At 53.6% G+C, this 19,615-nt stretch overlaps 1 protein-coding gene across 3 annotated transcripts; it reads left to right on the top strand.

The window, feature by feature from the left end:
• The first annotated feature begins 462 nt into the window (after positions 1 to 462).
• On the top strand, positions 463 to 17,786 carry DRC7 (dynein regulatory complex subunit 7). 3 transcript variants are annotated; one of them, XM_087827220.1, is made up of 17 exons: positions 463 to 659; positions 1,076 to 1,250; positions 2,277 to 2,402; positions 3,092 to 3,286; positions 4,841 to 4,999; positions 6,126 to 6,344; positions 8,596 to 8,724; positions 10,453 to 10,519; positions 11,454 to 11,582; positions 11,745 to 11,873; positions 12,889 to 13,109; positions 13,857 to 14,072; positions 15,122 to 15,232; positions 15,318 to 15,428; positions 16,584 to 16,778; positions 17,453 to 17,592; positions 17,693 to 17,786. In XM_087827220.1, exons 1-17 carry the CDS (start codon positions 463 to 465, stop codon positions 17,784 to 17,786), a joined length of 2,613 nt encoding a protein of 870 aa, XP_087683346.1. The 3 variants fall into 3 exon arrangements, with proteins under 3 accessions (XP_087683346.1, XP_016062001.2, XP_016062003.2); XM_016206515.2 differs by having other exon boundaries at positions 463 to 665; XM_016206517.2 differs by lacking the exon at positions 3,092 to 3,286 and having other exon boundaries at positions 463 to 665; positions 2,277 to 2,406; positions 4,845 to 4,999.
• Positions 17,787 to 19,615: the final 1,829 nt, after the last annotated feature.

Genomic DNA, 19,615 nt, shown 5'->3' with positions numbered 1-19,615 from the left:
AATAATTCCTTTAAGCCGTTTCACTTACTGGGCTTATTAAATATATTTAAATGGAAAATGTTATAATACGACAGTGATCCCTTCAGCATAGCATCATTCGCCGCAGAGAGACGATGCGGCCGGAATAAGTTGGCGGGAAGGAAGCGATGTTAAGGTTTGGGCTGCCCGCTCCTGCCCTGGCACCGGTTCCCGCCTGCGGCCTGCTAGCGCCTGTGTTAAGGGAGACCTGTGAACACTCGGAAGGTGTTATGGACCCGTCAGCGCCGAGCAGAGACTTTCTCCTCCGTGGGATGGAGTTTAAGGGATACTCAGTCTCTCCCTCTGTGGCCTAAGCCACCAGAAACCACCACCCAGGGACACAGGTGGTCTTGGTGGCCCCCTCCTGGTCTGAAGCCCACCGTCCTGAGTGTGCTGATCCCTCCTGCAGGGACTGCGTCTCCCGACAGCCAGAGCCACGCCAGGATGGAGGTCCTGAGAGAGAAGATCGAGGAGGAGGAGGAGGCCGAGCGGGAGGTGGCAGCCGAGCGGATGGAGAGGGGCGAGAAGACCATGAGGCTGCCCGAGATGCAGGTGCGGAAGGAGGAAACCATCATGACGCCGGAAATGCTCAGGGATCTGGAGAAGAAGCTGTCGGACATCGAGATCACTGTCCCGGATAAGCCCTCGTGAGTGTCAGGGTGAGGGCTTCAGGCCTTGAAGCCCTGGAGAGGGTGAGAGCAGGGCTGGGCGAAGTAGGAGCCAGGCAGAATGATGGCACCTGGGCTGGGGGGCCAGGCCAGGGCATCGAGGGAGGCCGTTAAGAGTGAGGGCTCTGCTTTCACACTGGCTGGGCCAAGTCTCCACTCTGCCCCTCACTAGCTGTGTGACCCTGGGCAAGTCACTCAACCTCTCTGTTCCTCAGTTCCCTTATCTGTTTAATAGGGCAGATGCTAATAATGATACTCCCCTCCTAGGTAGTTGTGAGGATTAAACAAGGATGGGATAGAGCCCATGGCAACTAAGGTGGATCGAGGGTTCCCTGTGTCCAGGCCTAGCTTCATGCCGACTAATTAATGCCATCCCTCCTACGGCACAGGGTCATTACCAAGGACACTATCGACATCTCCAAGCTGCCCCTTTCCTATCAAAGCAACACCACCAAGGAGGAGCACCTGCTGCAGGTGGCAGACAACTTCTCCCGCCAGTACAGTCACCTGTGCCCAGACCGCGTGCCCCTCTTCCTGCACCCACTGAATGAGTGTGAAGTGCCCGTAAGACCCAAGGCATGGAGTACAGGGTGGGGGGCTCGCTAGCAGAGGGCTGAAGGAGGTGGACCCAGGCACAGCCCTGTCCTAGAGCTTATAGATAGGGAAGAGCAGAGAAATAAGACAAAATGACCAGGATAGGTCCCAGGACCCAAGCACTGGACTCCTTCCTTCCAGCCGTATGTCCCAGGGCATGTCCCCAAGTCTCTCTGGGCCTCAGTTTCTCCATCTGTAAATGGAATGGCAGAGGATGAATCCAAAGGCTGGAAAAGGGCAGCCCCCAGGTTGGCAGAGACTCGCAGACTGTTTTATTTGGCCGGTGTGGTGATTTTTAACCTACGTATGAGCTGCCAGCATTTGAGGCTCAGTGGTTCTCATATGGATCCCTATCCCCTCTTCCCTTCTCTGGTAATCCCAGGCCTGCACTCCCCCTGCAGCAGTCAGCAGGGTCTGCACCGGGGCCGCACTCTAGGTGGGGCCATGTGAGATCCGGTGCTGGTGGGGCCTTCCTTGAATCCATAGAGACCCTGGAGGCCTGGACCCCAGGCCGCAGGTGGCAGAGCAGCCCCTGAAGGGATCTAGTGGCACTAGGTCCCCACACTAGGTGGCGGCTTAGAGCTAGACAGACCCAGATCTGCTGCGAACTGTGAACCTGAGCTGGTCAGCTCATCTCTTGGAGCCTCAGTTTCCTCCTCTGTCAATGGCACCTTCCTCACAGGCTCGTTGGGGATTGGGGAGGTGATGCCAGGTCTGGTGGCACTCAGTGGGACAGTAGTGATAACGGGGGGGCAAGGGGGGAACTGATTTCTCACTGGCACCTGGGGACAGCACAAGCTTACTCTGGGCCTGGGCTGGAAGGGCTTTGAGGAATCCCTGTATCCAATGCCCAAGGCACTAGGGAGGAGCCTAAAACCCAGAGAGGCCTAGAAAGCATCCCCTGCCCCAAACCTGAAGTCTCTGGCTTCCTGGGAATGCCATACTCTCCACCCAGGTGGGATGCCCTCCCAGGGCCTTTGGTCTCTCCCCTTGCAGAAGTTCGTGAGCACAACCATCCGGCCCACTCTGATGCCCTACCCCGAGCTCTACAACTGGGACACCTGTGCCCAGTTTGTTGCAGACTTCCTCTCCATGGAGCCCCTGTCCGACCCTCTCAAGCCGGTAAGTGCCACTCTGGGCTGCATTCTAGGCCCATGAGGCCTAGGATAGGAAGCTGGGCAAGTCTGGAAAAAAAGGCTCAGCCCATCAGTCTCTTTGGGGAGGGAAGGGGAACAGGCCCAGAGAGACGTAGCCACTTGCCTAAGGTCACACAGCAAGCCTGGTCATCAGACTCCCAGTTCTTTGCCTCCTTTGCCTCTCTCTGCCTTCAGGGCCTTCCTTTCACAGTGAGTAGCAGAGGAGGTCCCTGCTACTCATGGCCCACAGCCTCATCTTTGAGCTTCTAACCAGCTCAATGGCCTTCTCATTGAGAAAGGAGGGAGGAAAAGAGGGAGGGAAGGATAGGTCTACAATGAGAACTGAGGAAAGGACAAGAGGAAAGCATGTAGGCAGGGAGAAGATGAGGAGCACTTTAAAATATAACCATAAAACTGCCCATCAGACCACAAGCTTCACCAGGCCACAGGGCCTTTCCCATCAGGACGTCCACAGCCCCTGAGAACTGTAGTCAAACGTGAATGGCTCTTTCTGTGGTGGTCACCCCATTCTTAGCAGGCTCCCCAAGCCCACAAAGGTGAGGAGCCCTGTTGGGGTCCAGCCTGCATGGGCGCTAGTGCCCAGGCCTGGCGCACAGGGGGCAGGCCAGGGGTGGCGGGCCCGGCAGAGCTGACCCCGGCCATGGCCACGGCCAGCCCTCGCACCTGTACTCCCCGACCACGGTGCTCAAGTACCAGAAGGGCAACTGCTTCGACTTCAGCACGCTGCTCTGCTCCATGCTCATTGGCTCCGGCTACGACGCCTACTGCATCAACGGCTACGGCTCCAAGGACTTGTGCCTCATGGACCTGACCCGGGAGGTGTGCCCGCTCACCAAGAAGCCCAGGGAGGTAGGCCGGGCTCCAGATGTGGCCCCCTTAAAGCAGTGTGTCCCTGCGCCTCCCCCTGCCCCAGCCACGGGAACGCAGCTCCATCACCACGGAGTTCGTATTTCAAACCGCCCGTGATTTCTCTAACCTCAGCTTCTTAACGCACTCAGCCCAGGACCCCACGCTGGCTGTCCCTCTCCCCTTGACGTGACTCAGTTTCAGCTTCTGTGTTCCCCTCCATGAAGTAAATTTTGTGAAGGCCACGTGGCTTCTACCTTAAGTCAAACTCTTCCAAATTTACCCTGCCCTTTGGATAAAAGTCCATCCAGCCATTTTCATCTAAGGAAGAAACAGACATATGGACATTTAGTCCTGTCTTTTTCCCCGCCCTCCCAAGTAAAAAGACCCCTTTTTAACAGCAGGGGGCGGTTGTGTTTTTATATATGTTGACTGAGACTCAAGAATGACCAGAGGCTGCTGTGAACACAAGAAACTCTTAAGTGGGTTTCCTTTTAGGAAATAAAAGCCTCTCTTTGCCTTTGGAAAATAACCACACTACAGGCAGAAAATGCTTTTCATGAACTGTGTCAGTTCCAAAATTCAGTGATCAGGGTCAAATCCTGTGGGTATCTACAGCTCAGGGCTGGGGACACATGTGCACCTGTGTTACACCTGGGTGAGCACCTGGGGGCCCTGGACCGTGCTCTGGTGGAGGGGGCACCAGGTGAGAGCCTTGCTCTCTCATTCCCACCGCCTCAAAGAAGATGGGATCTTCTCTCATCACTTTTGGCTCCAAAGGCCTGTGAGCTCACACATGGGCCTCTTAGCTCAGCCAAAATTTGAATTATTAAAATGATACCGATGCTAACAAAGGCAGAGGACTTTCCAGTGTACAAGCCACAATCAGGTCCCCTGATTTGGTTGTTCCTCACGACAGTGCCGTGTGGTAAGCATTGTCACTCAATTTTACATGTTACCAGAGCAGCACGGCTGGTAAACGGAAACCCAGGGATTGAGGCCCCGTCTCTGTGACTAAACTATGGCGAGTCACTATTTTTCCCTCCTAACTGCCACAAGCCCACTTCTGTAGCCTCTGCAGTGTTTTCTCCTGGATTTGTTTCTTGCCACTGTTCTCTCTCTCTCTTTCCCCTACACACACACACACACACACACACACACACATTTCTTCTCCTTTCTTGCCCAGGAACTCTTATTTTACATCAACATATGAAACCCTCCAATGGCAAAATCTGGAAAATCTGGCTTCCCACAATTTGCCCCACTCTCCAGATCAGATCCGGATCATAGCTCATGTGGGCAGCAGGGGTAAAGAAGAGAAAACCACATCTTCTGAGCACCAGCCCTGATGGGCACCTCCCACGGGCACTTTCCTGGAGAAGATTCTTACTCTCATTCTAATTAACAGATGAGCCTGAGCTTAGGGAAGTGGAGGGACTTGTCCAAGGTCCCAGAGCTTCGAGGGCCCGAGAGCCCCTGGGCTCCAGGAGCAGCTGTGACCCCCTGGTCTGAGGGGTGGCGATTCATGGCTGATGATCTTCTCTCGCTGGGTGACAGGCAGTCCAGGAGAAGGAAGTGGAACCACCTAAGAAGTACGCCGTCAAGCCCCCCAGAGACCTGACCAGCAGGTTTGAGCAGGAGCAGGAGATAAAGAAGCAGAAAGCCATCAAAGCTGAGCAGGATCTGCTGCGGAAGGAGGAGGAGGAGCGCCTCGGGGTAGGTCCCTGGTTCTCAGCCTCCAACCCCTGAGCTCAGCTCCCGAGGAGGGCTTTCTAAGAATGGAAGAGAGACACAGGTCATGGGAGAAATGTGTTTATGGACCCCTAGGTCCAAATCCCTCTTCCTTCCTCTCAACCATCCCCACCTCTGCCTGGCCATGTGGGAATCTCCCCCTGGAGGTCAGTCAGCTTCTGGTGATAGGTTTCTCATGTCAACTCTGTTGCCTGGGGCAACCCATTTTATGTTGGGCAGTTTTGGTGTCCTCCTCATTCCAGACTCTTTCACTTAAAGACCTACCTGCATATACTCTCCCATCCATCCTCCCAACCGCCCTTCCAGCTCTCCTTCCAACATCCATCCTTCTAGCTCTTCATCAACCCCTCCCTCCGTCCCTCTCTCCATCCATCTCTCCCTCCATCCATCCATTCATCCATCCATCTATCCTCCCATCTCCCCATCCATCCATCCATCCATCCATCCATCCATCCATCCATCCATCCATCCATCCATCTTCTCATCTCCTCATCCATCCATCCATCCATCCATCCATCCATCCATCCATCCATCCATCCATCCATCCTCTCATCTCCCCATCCATCCATCCATCCATCCATCCATCCATCCATCCATCCATCCCTCCCTCCCTCCATCTATCCATCTCTCCTACCCATCCACACTCCCATCCTCCCTTCCACCCTCTTTTCCTCCCTCCCTTATTTCCTTTCCTTCCATGTGGTATCTACCATCTCCTCTGGTTTGGGCACTATAGATATAATAATGAAAGTGACATAGTCACCCTTGTCCCAGAGGGAGGCAGACAAGAAAGCCATATGGTGTCCCACTACCTTTCTTTGGATGAACTCTTATCCAGAATCACAACACAGAAAGCCAGTAAATCCCAGCTACCCTAGAGCTCCAAAGGGCCCAGTTTATAAACCCTAGATTGAGTCAGTCCCTCCCATTTTACTGATAAGAAAACAGGCTCAGAGGTGGGGTGATGTTCTCAAGCCCATGGTATAGCCTGGATCAGAACTCAGCTCTCCTGCCCATTCCCCAGCCCTGGGGAGATGACTCCCCCCCTTCCCACCCACGTGGCCCACAGTCACCCACCTTTTCTGTGCAGGAGGCAAAGAACGAGAACTCCGACCCCCTGCATGGCCTGCGCGTGCATTCCTGGGTACTGGTGTTGTCGGGGAAGCGCGAGGTGCCCGAGAGCTTCTTCATTGACCCGTTCACGGCACGCAGCTATAGCAACCAGGATGACAACTTCCTGGGCATTGAGAGCCTCTGGAACCACAAGAACTACTGGGTCAACATGCAGGACTGTTGGAACTGCTGCAAGGTGCCGGGCAGGGGCCTGCGTGGGTGTGGCAGTTATAGTGGGGGAGGGCGAGTGACCTGTGGGGAGAGCTGGCCACCAGGCCACGAGGGCTTCACACTTTCCCAGTAGCTGAGTCTCCAGAGCCCACTCTATTCCGATGTGATTGTTGTCTCTCTTGATTTGCGTATCCTATAAAATGTGGATTGTTAGTTTGTATGAATGACCTAAAAACCTTGTATTGAAATGCAACATACGTGGAAGAAAAGTGCACTCTCCCTAAGTGTGCAGCTCAATGAATTTCCATAAAGTTATGTATAGAAAAATTCAGAGCCACTTACATAAGTTAAAAATACATATGCACATTTAGGGGAAGGTCATAACTGGACACAGGGTGACTTTTGGGGGGTGTGGGCAATGTTCTATTTCTGGATCTGGGCGCAGGAAACCAAGGCGTGTCGAAGTTATAGAAATCCACTGAGCTGTACACAAATCAAAAGAAAGACAGGCTCCAAGTCCTACGCTCTTTGGGTTTTTCTAGGTTCCTCCATTTCCAACCAGGCCACTTTCCCAAAGGCAGATCCTGGGTCCTTTGCCCCCTATTCCAAAGGGACCCTGCGAAGGTCTGCCACTGCCCCTGTGGGAGGCCGGCAGAGTTAACACAGATGCGCCCCAGTACAAGTTGCTTTGTCTGCAAGTCAGATGTTCCGAGGTGGAGAAATTTCTGCCTTCAATCCAGGAGGAACACCCCACGCCCCTTGGCCTCCCTTAACCTCTGAGCCCAGGGCTGCTCAGCCCTCACTGACCTCACAGGGTTGTGGGAAATACCACTTAGTAGGTGCTTAGAATAGTCAGTCCCTGACCATTCCATAAATGTTAGCCATTGTTACTCTTATTTTATAGAAAGAACATCTCCCACACTACACAGATGGGGCAGAGCCAAGACGGCCCTTCCCCAGAGCCCAGGCTCATAACTGCCATAGTGTCAGTGCCCTTGGAAGAATAATGGCCCTTGAGAGGCTGCGACAGTCCTCCTTTGTCCCTTTCCCAGGCTGAAGATCCTGTCTTCAGCCTCCTCTCATAGCACATCTTGGACTAATGCCAGGCAAAGAAATTTTATGGCCGAGATAACAGGAGTTGTGAAACGGAAGGGTGGCCTGGTGGGAGAGTAAGGCCCGAGAGGCAGCACCGTGTCACCAAGTAAGGGCACGAGAAAGATCATGAATCTGGCTGTCACTTTACTGCCAGATGAGCGGGGAAGTGGCTGCTTTGCTCCTTTAAAGAGACCTGAAATGGCACCGGGGGCAGGGAGCTGTGGTGAGGCCCCACATGGAGACAGAGAGACCCCCAGGCTCACAGGACATGGTGGTTGTCCTTTCAGTTATGCTTTTTCTATAGAAACTGACATTTAAGTAGCAAAATACCTAACTACTGCTTACCACTTACCAAAGTGATAGAATGGAGGATGTGACTGAAAGAAACACCAACATCTGTATAATTTGGCTCCTCTCCACTAAGCTTTGACTGTCTGCAGTCACTGCTACATCCATGAGCAGTTCTCTCTCCTCCTCTAGCCCATCCCCTTCTCCTCTCCCCCCACCCCCCAGCTGGAGTAGAGAAATACTCAGGAGCCCTCCAGGCCTCAGATATGACAGTGAGGACTGGGACAGCTTCATGCTGTTCTTAAGCCTTTGCCCTTCCTCTGGGACACTGATCCTGGGGATGGCATGCCACCTGAGGTGGTAGACTGGGATTGAGGGGTGCTCCCCACCTGCCGGGAGTTGTCTGGCAGGTGAACTGAGGCTCAGGTGGACTGGCATGAAAAGAGACGGGGGACCCACGCCCTGGGAGAGAAACCCTGCCTGCTTCCTCGGCACCATGCTTCTTCTTTTCCCTGGTGGGAGTAAACACCGCGGGAGGCCTTCTTTCAAACCTGCCATCTCCCCCTCCCATAAAATCTCACCCACTTGCTTTTGCTCTGCACGCTGCCTGGGCTGCCCCCGGGAGTTTCCGAGTTTTTCACGGAGACAGCAGTGGGATGTCTTCGTGGCGAGATTGGGCAACAGAAAGGGTGTTCCAGTCCCCCTCAGGGCCTCAGTTTCCTGTTGAAATGGGCAGGGTGGGTGTGAACTCACAGGGGCTGCTGGAGCCAAAATTCTGCCCCTCTGACCTGAGACCCAGGCCCCTTCTGCACTCTGGGAGCAGCTGCTTCCCACCACCCGGTGAAACAGAAGGAGGCCGTGGGGTGCGCTCAGCTGATCCCCTCCCCCATCAGGACTTGATCTTTGACCTGGGAGACCCTGTGAGGTGGGAGTACCTGCTTTTGGGGACCGATAAGCCTCAACTGTCCATAGCTGAGGAAGACGACGATGGCCTGAACGATGATGACGACGTGGAAAACCTGGTGAGTCTCATCTGCCTGTGGGGTGGGGGGCAGGTGAGGGGAGGTGGCTTCACACCCAGTCTTGCTTCATGCTGGCCTGGCAAATGTCCCACCAGCATGCACGTGTATGGGAGGGTACAGTCTAGGTAGACTGATTATAGATTCCTCAAGCAGAAGACCCTGGACTACGGCCTCATTTTATAGATGAGGCCCAGACAGATCCAATGGCCTGCCCAGGACATAGTGGGGTAGGGGAGGGCTGGGATTTGCATTCGAGTCCTGCCCCACACACAGTCCATGCTGTTCAGAGAGCATGCCCCTTGGAGCAGGGTGCTAAGACTCCCTCCACAGGCCTGGGGAGCCCCAAGGCTGGTCATTCCTCACTTCCAGGCCATCCCGCATAGCCACTATGATCTCCCAGAAGCACTTCTAGGCCTTTCTTGTCCATCCTCTTAGCCCTTCTGAAGGTCACTGACCTGGGGCCTTCCCATAGGTGCTTAACCTGAATGAACTTGTCTAAATCTTCACAACCACCAGGCGACATGAGTACTAGTATTATCATCCATGGTTATTATAATCCCATTTTACAGATAGAAAGACACACAGAGGGGCAAAGTAACTTACCCAAAGTTACACAGCCAGTAAGTGACAGAGCTGGGATTTGAACCTGGGATTTGACAGTCTGGTTTCGTTGTCTGGGTTCTCAACAGCGACTCTGTTCTACCTGCTGGGGCTGCTTGAGGACAAAATGAGACCACGGGTGTGATGTGCTGGCAAAGCAGTGTAGACATGCCTGGCAGTTGTGTGGAGAGTATCCAGTGTCCTCAGCTCTATAGACTGGACAGCAAATCCCCGTGCATGGGCACCCCCTGCTGGCCGAAAGGGTGGCCTGATTAGATGAGCCCGTGGCAGAGATCTGAGCAATATTTGTGGCAGTTTTAAGCTGAGAAAATCTTTTTCGAGTTTCTGTGGACAGCTAGCTAGGGGACCATTTGTGTAGCCCAGGCCTGATTGTACAGTTGGGAAAACTAAGGCTCAGAAAAAGCAAACCAGTAAGGGCAACTGGGCAGTATCCTCAGCCCTTCATGTACCTTCTATCAGTGAACCCTCCCAAGGGCCCTACTTTATAGCTGGGAAACTGAGGGTCAGAGTGGTAAAGGGGCTTTCCCAGGACCCCTTAGCTGGTGTTAGATGGAGAGGTGGGGCTTGTGTCCACCTGACCCCAGAAGCCCTTATCTTCTTGTTTTTTAAGATTTTTAAATTGATTTTTAGAGAGAGAGGAATGGAGAAAGAGAAACATCAATGTGAGGGTGTAACATTGGTTGGCTACCTCCTGCATGCCCCGGACTGGCCCCCAACCCAGCATGTGCCCTGACCAGGAATCGAACCAACAACCTCTTGGTGCACTGGATGATGCCCATCCAACTGAGCCACACTGGCCATGGTGCCCCTCTCTTAACCCGGGGCCTGTGGCTGAGCCTGGTGCTTCTGACAACCGAGGGAAGGCGGGGTGTGCAGAGCAGGGGTGCTGCTGTCCTAGCCAGGGGAGGTCCCAGCCCACTGGAGGCAGACTCCTCCTCTTCCTCCCTATCTTGGATCACCCCAGGCCGGGTGAAAACTGCCCTGCCTCCTGGCTCCCCTCAGGGAGCTGACAAGCCACCTTGGCTTGGCACTGGGGGCAAGCAAGACAGAGGCTCTGCCTGCAACTGCTGAGCAGAGCCAGCCCCCCCTACCCACCTCTCCCAACAGGGCAAGGAGGAAGAGGGCTTCGACATGCCGCACTCCTGGGTGGAGCAGATTTCCATCTCCCCAGAGGGTATGCACCTGTGCTCACTGCCCCTCCCTAGGATGGGGGCCACCTGGGACGGTCCCGGCGACAGGCGACAGCGACAGCGAGGCAGGGGGACCCCAGCAGAGGCTGCTCTGCCCCTCATTCCCCCCCTCCTGCTTTCTGCTGCCCCTCCTCATACTTCTTTCCTACCACACACACGCAGCTGTGCCCCCGAGGGCCTGACACCAATCTGCGGATGGGACAGGGCTCAGTTAACTCCGCTGGATGGAGTGTGGGAGGTGATGGAGGACCGAGGACCAGAACACAGTAGTTCCCTTCCCTCACCCCACCCTGGCAGGAGGAGGCCATGCACGGTACCCAGATGGCAGAGGGGAGGCGTCAGGACCAGGGAGGGGCAGGCAGAGAAAGCAGGAGGACAGGGCCTCTTGTGCCTCATGCCAACATCTGCTGGCTGCTGAGGTTCCTGTCTGGGAGTACCTAGACCCACAGGGATGGCATAGGCCATGGGCTATTCCAACAGGGTGGAAAGGCCAGGGAAGGTGTCATGAGAACCCAGGGGAGGGGCACCCGGCTCAGCCCCAGGTTTGGGGCCTGAGGGGTGGGGACGAGAAGGGCTTCCAGGAGGAGGGGTCCTCTGACCTAAGTTGTGAAGCATAAAAAGAAGTCAGGTGAAGCTGGAGGGGGTGGTGTTTCTGGCAGAGAGACCTTCACAGGCAGAGGCCTGGCAGTGTGTGGCGCGGCAAGGTGCAGGTCAGCTGCTTGTGCTCAACTCTGAGAGCTCCTCCAGGGCAAGAGCCACCTGGGACGTCCATTCTCCTCTGCCCCCCCCCCCCCCCCCGGAGCGGGCTTGGGACCTAGAGGAGCTTGGCAGGCAGCTCAGTGGACAACGGCTGACTGAGTGGCTGAGGGGGGTCCTGATCTGGGAGGTCCCTCACCCCAGCCCACTCTGTGTCTACAGCGTTCGAGACCCGCTGCCCAAATGGGAAGAAGGTGATACAGTACAAGAAGGCCATGCTGGAGAAGTGGGCCCCATACCTCAACAGCAATGGGCTCATGTGCCGCCTCAGCACCTACGAGGACTCGGAGTGTAAGGGGGCAGCCCGGGCAGGGGGCGCTGTCCCTGACATGCTGTGTGATGTTAGACAGGTCACTGACACTCTCTCGGTGTGAGGGTGGGCCCTGCAAGGAATGATGGGACGGAGGCTGGGGCAGCTGGTCTGGCTGCAGCCAGCACCGATTGGCCCCACAGGTACCAAGACTTTGGAGATAAAGGAGTGGTACCAGAATCGGGAAGACATGCTAGAGCTGAAGCACATAAACAAGGTCACAGGCCTGAACATCGACTACTTCAAGCCCGGCCACCCCCAGGCTCTGCGTGGTGAGTGGACCCCATTGTCCGACCAGCCAGGGGCCCCGGAGGGGCCTTACATACTCCTTAGAGCAGCCTCCATGCAATGAGCACATGGTGGGGAAAACCAGTGTCTGTGTATCGACAGGGTTCTTTGGGTGGCAAGCAACAGAAACCGCCCCGCCTCCCTAAGCAAACCGGATGTGAGAGGTCAGGGAAGTGCAGAAAATCCAAGGAAACATGACAAATGTTCCTCCAGGAAAGTGACAGCCAGGGCCACATGCCATTTCTGTGGTTGGGATCAGGCCCACAGCAGGATCCACGTTTATAGATGGGTCAGGATGCTGAGCAATAAAACCAACAAATGCCCCACAAGGGTGATGCAGAAGACAGAGGGTGTGGAGGTTGTGGACATGACCCTGGGACGACAGGAAAGGACATGCCTTAGGAGAGAATCAACAGCCCTAGCCAAAAAGTCACAAAAGGAGACATAGGGTCAATATACCATCTACCAAAAAAATAGTCAACCTCACTTGATGGTTGAAATAAAAATAAACAAATGAAACTGTATCACTAAGGGACTGTCTTACAACCCTCATGTCATCAAAGATGAAAAAATGGTCCTACAGGGAGTGAGCAAGTGTGCAAAGCAGCAGTCGCCCCTGTCACTGCTGGCAGGACAGCAAACTGGCACAACTTTTCTGGAGAGCATTTGGGCAAAATAATCAATGCCAGTCTTAAAATATTTATGCTTTGTGACCAGCAGTTCAACAGCTTAGAATTTGTTCTGAGAAATTAATGGGCAAGAATTTTTAAAAAATGCATGAAGCAGATGTTCATCATAGTGTTGTTTATAATAAGAAAAAGGCTGGAAACAGCCTAAATGCCCAGCAGTGGGCGTGGGTTACAGACCTAAGGCTCATCCATGAGCAGTCATGGATGTGCCTTCTCCCTGGGGTCTGGGGTCAGGATTGGGTTATCCAGCCAGTGGCCAGGGCTCCTGGTGCTGACCCAGTCGTCTCCCTGGCCCCACCTCCCACGGCAGTGCACTCGTACATGTCCATGCAACCTGAGAATGATCGAGTCATGGAGTTCTACGAAAGGGCCCGTGTGGATAGCCTGGTAAAGCGGGAGGAGACGCCCAAGACAATGACTGAATACTATCAAGGACGGCCAGACTTCCTCTCCTACCGCCATGTCACTTTTGGACCCAGGATCAAGAAATTAAATCTGAACAGCGCAGAGTCGAACCCCCGGCCCATGGTGGTAAGAGTTTAGCAGGCCTGGGAACAGTGTGACTGCCCACTCCGGCAAGCCTGGGTTCCCCTGGGATGGGGACAGCTCTGACTCTGGAGCGGCATCTTTCCCAAGAAAACTTTCTCATTTGTGCCCTCAGCCACTAGGCCAGGGAGCTATTATTTCCCTATGATTATAAAAAGTGTACACTCAGGCTAAACATTTAGAATATATGGGAAAATATATCTAGAGAGAAAAAATATAAAGAGAAAAAATTTAAAAATATCTCCAAATGGAATCTCTCAGATATTACTGCATGATATAGGTTTGTTTTTGAGAGTCTTTTCTAACTTAATTGAGATGGGGGGAAGAAGAATCCCTGACTCACCCACTTAACATTAAGTTGTGCATTTTTTTCTCTGTATCATTACAAATTATTTCATAACTGAGTTTAATGGCTGTATACCAAAAAACAAACAAATGAAAAACCTCTTTCTAGCAGTAAGGAATGGCTAGTGATAAAGAAGGCTACCTGGAAAGGTAGTGAGCTCCCCATCTCTGGAGGTGAGCAAGCAGTTTTGTGGAGGCAGGTAGAGAAGAACCCTAGCACCACACAGGGCTGGAGCGGCTTGGCACTGAAACCCATGGGCCATGAGAACCATTGTCTAGGAGGGGCTGCTCCACATAAACCCCCAAATGATCCAGACCCCAGTGTCCCTGAGGGCACACACAGAAACCTCTTCCCCTGCCCATCCTGTGCGTGCTCTGGCCCCCCAGAAAATCACAGAGCGGTTCTCCCGCAACCCGGCCAAGCCCGCTGACGAGGACGTGGAGGAGCGCGTGTTTCTGATCCTGGAGGAGCGCATCCAGCTGCGCTACCACTGCCTCGAGGACCACATCACGGCCTCCAAGCGCGAGTTCCTGCGGCGCACCGAGGTGGACAGCAAGGGCAACAAGATCATCATGTCGCCCGAAATGTGTATTAGCTTCGAGGTGGGCCTGGGGGCCGTGGCGGGCAGGGCGGGGGGTGGCGAGGAGCAGGAACTGGGGCTCTGTGTCCCATCCCAGCAGCTTGGGGGAACTGGGATGAAAACTCCAGATCCCCAGCCTGGAAGTTCATCTCTGCCCCTTGGGAAAATCAAGAGCTCCCATCCCAGGACCCTTCTCTTTGCAGCTCTTCTGAAAATCTTCCCTTTTCCACCAAGAAAGACAGCCCAGCAGGCCAAGACTACTCTGCATTGTCCCTACTCCCCCAGCCCTGGGCAGAGCAGGCCCTAGATCCTGAGACCGACCCTGGAGGAGACGATCCTCTCACCTCCACAGGGCTGGCTTTCCTAGCTCAAGTCCTTACTCTCCTGGGACATTCTTCTTAGTCTCTAGTCTCTCTTATATTATTATCTGTGTGTTTTTTAAAATGTCTTTATTGATTTTTTTTTTTTTTTTAGATAGGAAGGAAAAGGGATAGAGAGATAGAAACACTGACGAGAGAGAAACATCGATCAGCTGCCTCCAGCACACACCCTACTGGGGATCGAACCCACAACCTGAGCATGTGCCCTGACCGGGAATTGAATCAATGACCCCTTGGTTCATGGGTCAATGCTCAACCACTGAGCCACACTGGTCGGGCATGATCTGTGTTTTTTGTGTGTTTTTTTAAATATATCTTTATTGATTTCAGAGAGAGGAAGGGAGAGGGAGAGAGCGATAGAAACATCAAAGATGAGAGAGTCATTGATTGGCTGCCTCCTGCATGCCCCCGACTGGGGATGGAGCCCACAACCTGGGAATGTGCCCTGACCAGGAATGAACCCCAATTGCCTGGATCCTAGGTCAATGTTCAACCACTGAGCCACGCCCGGCCAGCCGATCTGTGTTTTTGTAGATGAAGAAACTGAGGCCCAGAGAGGTTAAGCAACTTTCTGGAGGTCACACAGCTAGAAAACAGAGGGAAAGATTTGAACCCAAGAGGCCTGGCTCCAGAGCCTGTGCACGACCCTGGCTGTTGCTGCCTCTCTGTGTCACCGCGGTTGCTGTTCCAGGTGAAGCCCATGGAGCACACCAAGAAGCTTCTCTACCAGTACGAGGCCATGATGCAACTGAAGAATGAAGAGAAGCTGTCCAGACATCAGGCCTGGGAGTCCGAGCTGGAGGCAGGGTCCCCTGGGAGACTGGGCAGGTGGGAGGTGGCAGGGGAGGGGGGGCCTGAACCATGCCCTCCCCCACTTCCCAATTCAGGTGCTGGAGATCCTGAAGCTTCTAGAGGAAGAGGAGGAGGCGCACACACTGAAAATCTCCATCTATGACACGAAGCGCAATGAGAAGAGCAAGGAGTACCGAGAGGCCATGGTGAGCCTCACTCCCTGACCCCAGCCCTGACTGTTTTTGGCGCCCCCTGGCCTCCAGGGTGATGAGGATTATGGGGAGTCTACCCTTTATGGGGATGAAATTACTGATGTCATTGTGCTCATCCTTGCTGCTGAGCTGACCATTTCTATGTTTTACCCCAAAGAGCACTCAGGATCCAGGCCAGGTCTCCCCCACCTCCAGGGGCTGTGGCCAACCCTAGGCCTCTACTGCACATGGAATGAATGAAAAGTGTGCTCCCACCTCCACCTGGGCCTCCCCTTGAGGTCGAGACCTGGCCAGTAGCCTCAGCGAGCCAACTCTGGCCACAGGCCTGAGTTCTCCATCCCCTACTGCACAGGGTGTTCAGGTTACACCCTCAGGTTGCGAGGCCCAGGTTGGTTTTGAGGCCAGCTTCTAAATCTTCACCAACTAAGTAGAGATTTCTAAAAATAGTCTGAGGTTGGAGAAGCAGGACAGAGCGTCAGATGACTGGTTCCCAGGCTCCCAGGGTTGGGCATCAGCCCCCACGTCTGCCAATACAAGACATAAGACTCCAGGGTGAAAGGGAAAAAGAGAGAGTTACTGGCAGGGGGTTTTTTTGTGTGTGTTTTTAAAAAATATATCTTTATTGATTTCAGAGAGAGGAAGGGAGAGGGACAGCGAGAAATAGAAGCATCAGTGATGAGAGAATTATCATTGATCAGCTGCCTCCCGCATGCCCCCTACCAGAGATTAAGCCTGCAACCTGGGCATGTGCCCTGACCAGGAATTGAACCTTGATCTCCTAGGATCCTAGGTTGATGCTCAACCCCTGAGCCACACCCGGCTGGGCCTTACTGGCAGTTTTTGATTTAACATCATTAATAACAACCATTTATTACCATTTACTGAGCAAGCATCTACTGAGTGTTAGGTGTGTGCTGAGACTCAGGTAGAGACATGAATTCATGTGAGACAGAGAGTTAGCTGTTACCAATAACCACAGGTACAAGGGACAGCACACAGGCCCCTCTGAGACCTCAGTCCCAGAGGCACCAAGCACTGGGATCTGGATTTGAGGCCTGGTTTTGTGTGGTCACATGTTGACGCAGAGCTGGCCGGGAGGTCTCAGCAGCCCCTGCTGGTCCAGCCGACCGTCACCCCCAACCTCCACAGGAGCGCGTGATGCACGAGGAGCACCTGCGGCAGGTGGAGGCTCAGCTGGACTACCTGGCCCCGTTCCTGGCACAGCTGCCCCCAGGAGAGAAGCTGACGCGCGGGCAGGCCTTACGTCTCAAGGACGAGTGCCTCAGTGACTTCAAGCAGCGGCTCATTGACAAGGCCAACCTTATCCAGGCCCGTTTCGAGAAGGTACGGCCAGGGCCGAGGCAGAGGAGAGGACCTCAGCATCCTCATCTTGAAAATGGGCCCAGGGCTGTTTGCTAACCATCTCACAGACTTGTGAGGGGCTATTGTTTGGAATTTCCAAAAGACTAAGTTGGGCAAATAAATGAATGGATGGGTGGTTGGATGGATGGGATGAGGGATGGGTGGATGAATGAATGAATGGATGGTTGGGTAAATGGGTGGAGGGATGGATGGATGGTGCATTGTAACAACTCCTAGTCCTAGATGCATTTCCATTGTTAGAAGTATACCATGCAGGTGCCCTGTATTATCTCATTTAATCTTCACAAAGAGTTCTATGGTGGTGGTGGAAGTGGTGGTGGTGGTAGTGGGTGGGCACAGTGACCCTCATTTGGCAGACAAAACATTGGAAGCTCTGAAAATGTAAGTTGTCCAGAGCTCCATGGCCAATCTTGAACCCTGCTCTGACCTCATGGACTCAATATTCCTCTAATCACAACCCCAGTGGCTCCCACTCAAGGCATTTTTTTGGCCCTACCTCTGCTCCTCTGGCTTCTGTGGGTGGGGATAGAGGAGTCAACCCTCCTGGATTGTCTGGTGACTGGAGGTCTCAATCTATAGCCTGGGGAGGGACAGCCCTCATCAACCCTCCTGCTCTCTCCTCCCCATGCCCGCAGGAGACCCAGGAGCTGCAGAAGAAGCAGCAGTGGTACCAGGAGAACCAGGTGACCCTGACAGCCGAAGACGAAGACTTGTACCTCAGTTACTGCTCTCAGGCCATGTTCCGCATCCGCATCCTGGAGCAGCGGCTCAACCGGTGAGGGGGGAGGGGAGCTGGAGGGGACCCACTGGAAGCTGGAGCACCAGCTTTGTAACCTTCCTCCCCCACCACCTCTCCCCTTTCCCTCTGATTTCAGACACAAGGAGCTGGCCCCGCTGAAGTACTTGGCTCTGGAGGAAAAGCTCTACAAGGACCCGCGCCTGGTGGAGCTCCTAAAAGTCTTTGCTTGATGCACCTTCTGCATCTCTGGCCCTTTGATACCCCTCCTGGGGCTTCAGCCTAAGCTGCCAGGAGAGAGACGTTCCCCACAGCCCATCCTCCCCGTTTCCTACACCCAGGTAATGACTGTGGACTTAGGTGCTTAGCCTCACTGCCACTCCCCATCCCTGCAGGCCCATCTGTTCACCCTTCTCATGAATAAACACACTTTTAATGTGCAGTTTATACCTCATGTTTCACAAGCTCCAGCACCAGCCTTTCTCTCCTTCCCTTCCTTATCTATAGCCTGGGACCAACCCCCTCCACCCTCCTTGGCCACCTTCGCTGACTTCCTGTCTTTTCCATCGGAATGCCGAGCACTCGGCAGCACCTCTGCAGATGGTCTCAAGAATTACCTGTCCTCAAATGTCAGTAAGATGGAGGCTGAGAAACCCTGCTTGGGCTCAGTGGAAACGCACAAACTATAACCACATGAATGACACGGTTGCATTTCTCAAAAATAATATCAAAGATTCCAGACACAAACAAGTACACACTGCATGATTCCATTTCTATAAAGAACAAAAAAGGGCAAAATTAATCTGTGGAGCACCAGGGGAACTTTCTGGGGCGCTGGCAATCTTCTTCTCGACCTGAGCATGTTCAGATGGTGAAAATCCGTCGACCTGCACACTTACAGTGCAGGGGGTATGTGTATTATACGTCAATGTAGTGTTGCAAAATGGTGACCATGAATCTAATCAAGCTTTAACTTCCATTTTAACAAGAAACTCAGGGGGGAAAGGAACAACATAAATGACACTAGAAGGGAAAAGTCAAACAAAATTATAACGTGAGACAGTCAACAATGTAAATGGCCCAATCTCTCTTCATTTAAAAGGGGGGGGGGAATAGAATGAGCTGAAAAGAGCCAAGCGTGCTGACTCCTGATCGTCTCCTACTTAGGAAAACAGTTATTAAAAATATTTTCGGGATGATTATGAAAATCTGGACTGGAAAAGAACTGTTGTTTTCTCAGGTGTGGTGATACAATACTTACGCAGGATAAGGGCCTGATTTTTAAGAATGACATGCTCCATAGTATTTAGCGTCCGGCTGAAATGTGTAGACGTCTACAACTCCCAAAAGGTTCAGAAAACCCACACGGATAAAGCAAATACAGCAAAACGTTCGCAAGTGTGGAAACCCACACCGCGAGCGTATGGGTGATCACCATGTTATTAAAGGATTAAATATCTTTATCGTATTCTCTCGAGTTTCGTCTATGACGTTTTCATGTAAGAAGTCGAGAAATACAGGAAGGACAGTTTTGATCGGATTTTTTTCTGCTAATCGAGTCCTCTCTGGATGGTGCCCAAATGCCTCCGCAGCCTGCTTCCCAAAGTACAATGTGGTGACGGGTGGGCCCTCTGCCGCTTTCTGGCGGAGAGGGTGCAGTGCAGTGGAGAACGAGCCCACCCCACCCCCGAGCCCGACTGAAGCCGGCGCTTCCCGGGTTCCGAGTCGGTGATCCCCGCAAGGAAGCGGCCCACGCATCCCGCCAAGGAGACGTCGGCCGTGGGGGTAGCGATCCCGGGCTCCACGCCTGACTCGGAGTCGTCATCAGTCTCCGTTTTCTTCTCGGTCTCCTGTGGGGGCTTCAAGCCGGTGTTGGAGCCAAAGAAGACAGAGAAAAGTCCTCAGATCATCGCCGAACCGCCCGCAGGTAAAGGGAACCAGCAGGAACCGCGGCAAAAGGCTGGCTGAGCACACCTCCCCGCTTCGCCCCACTCCAAGATGGAACTTCCGGGGCTTCACTCGGCCCCCGACGTCCCTTTCCCATTGGCTCTCTGGGAATTGG

The sequence above is a fragment of the Miniopterus natalensis genome, chromosome 18, assembly GCF_054644295.1.
Source record: "Miniopterus natalensis isolate mMinNat1 chromosome 18, mMinNat1.hap1, whole genome shotgun sequence".
NCBI lineage: Eukaryota > Metazoa > Chordata > Mammalia > Chiroptera > Miniopteridae > Miniopterus > Miniopterus natalensis.
This window is presented reverse-complemented; position numbering and strand designations above follow the sequence as displayed.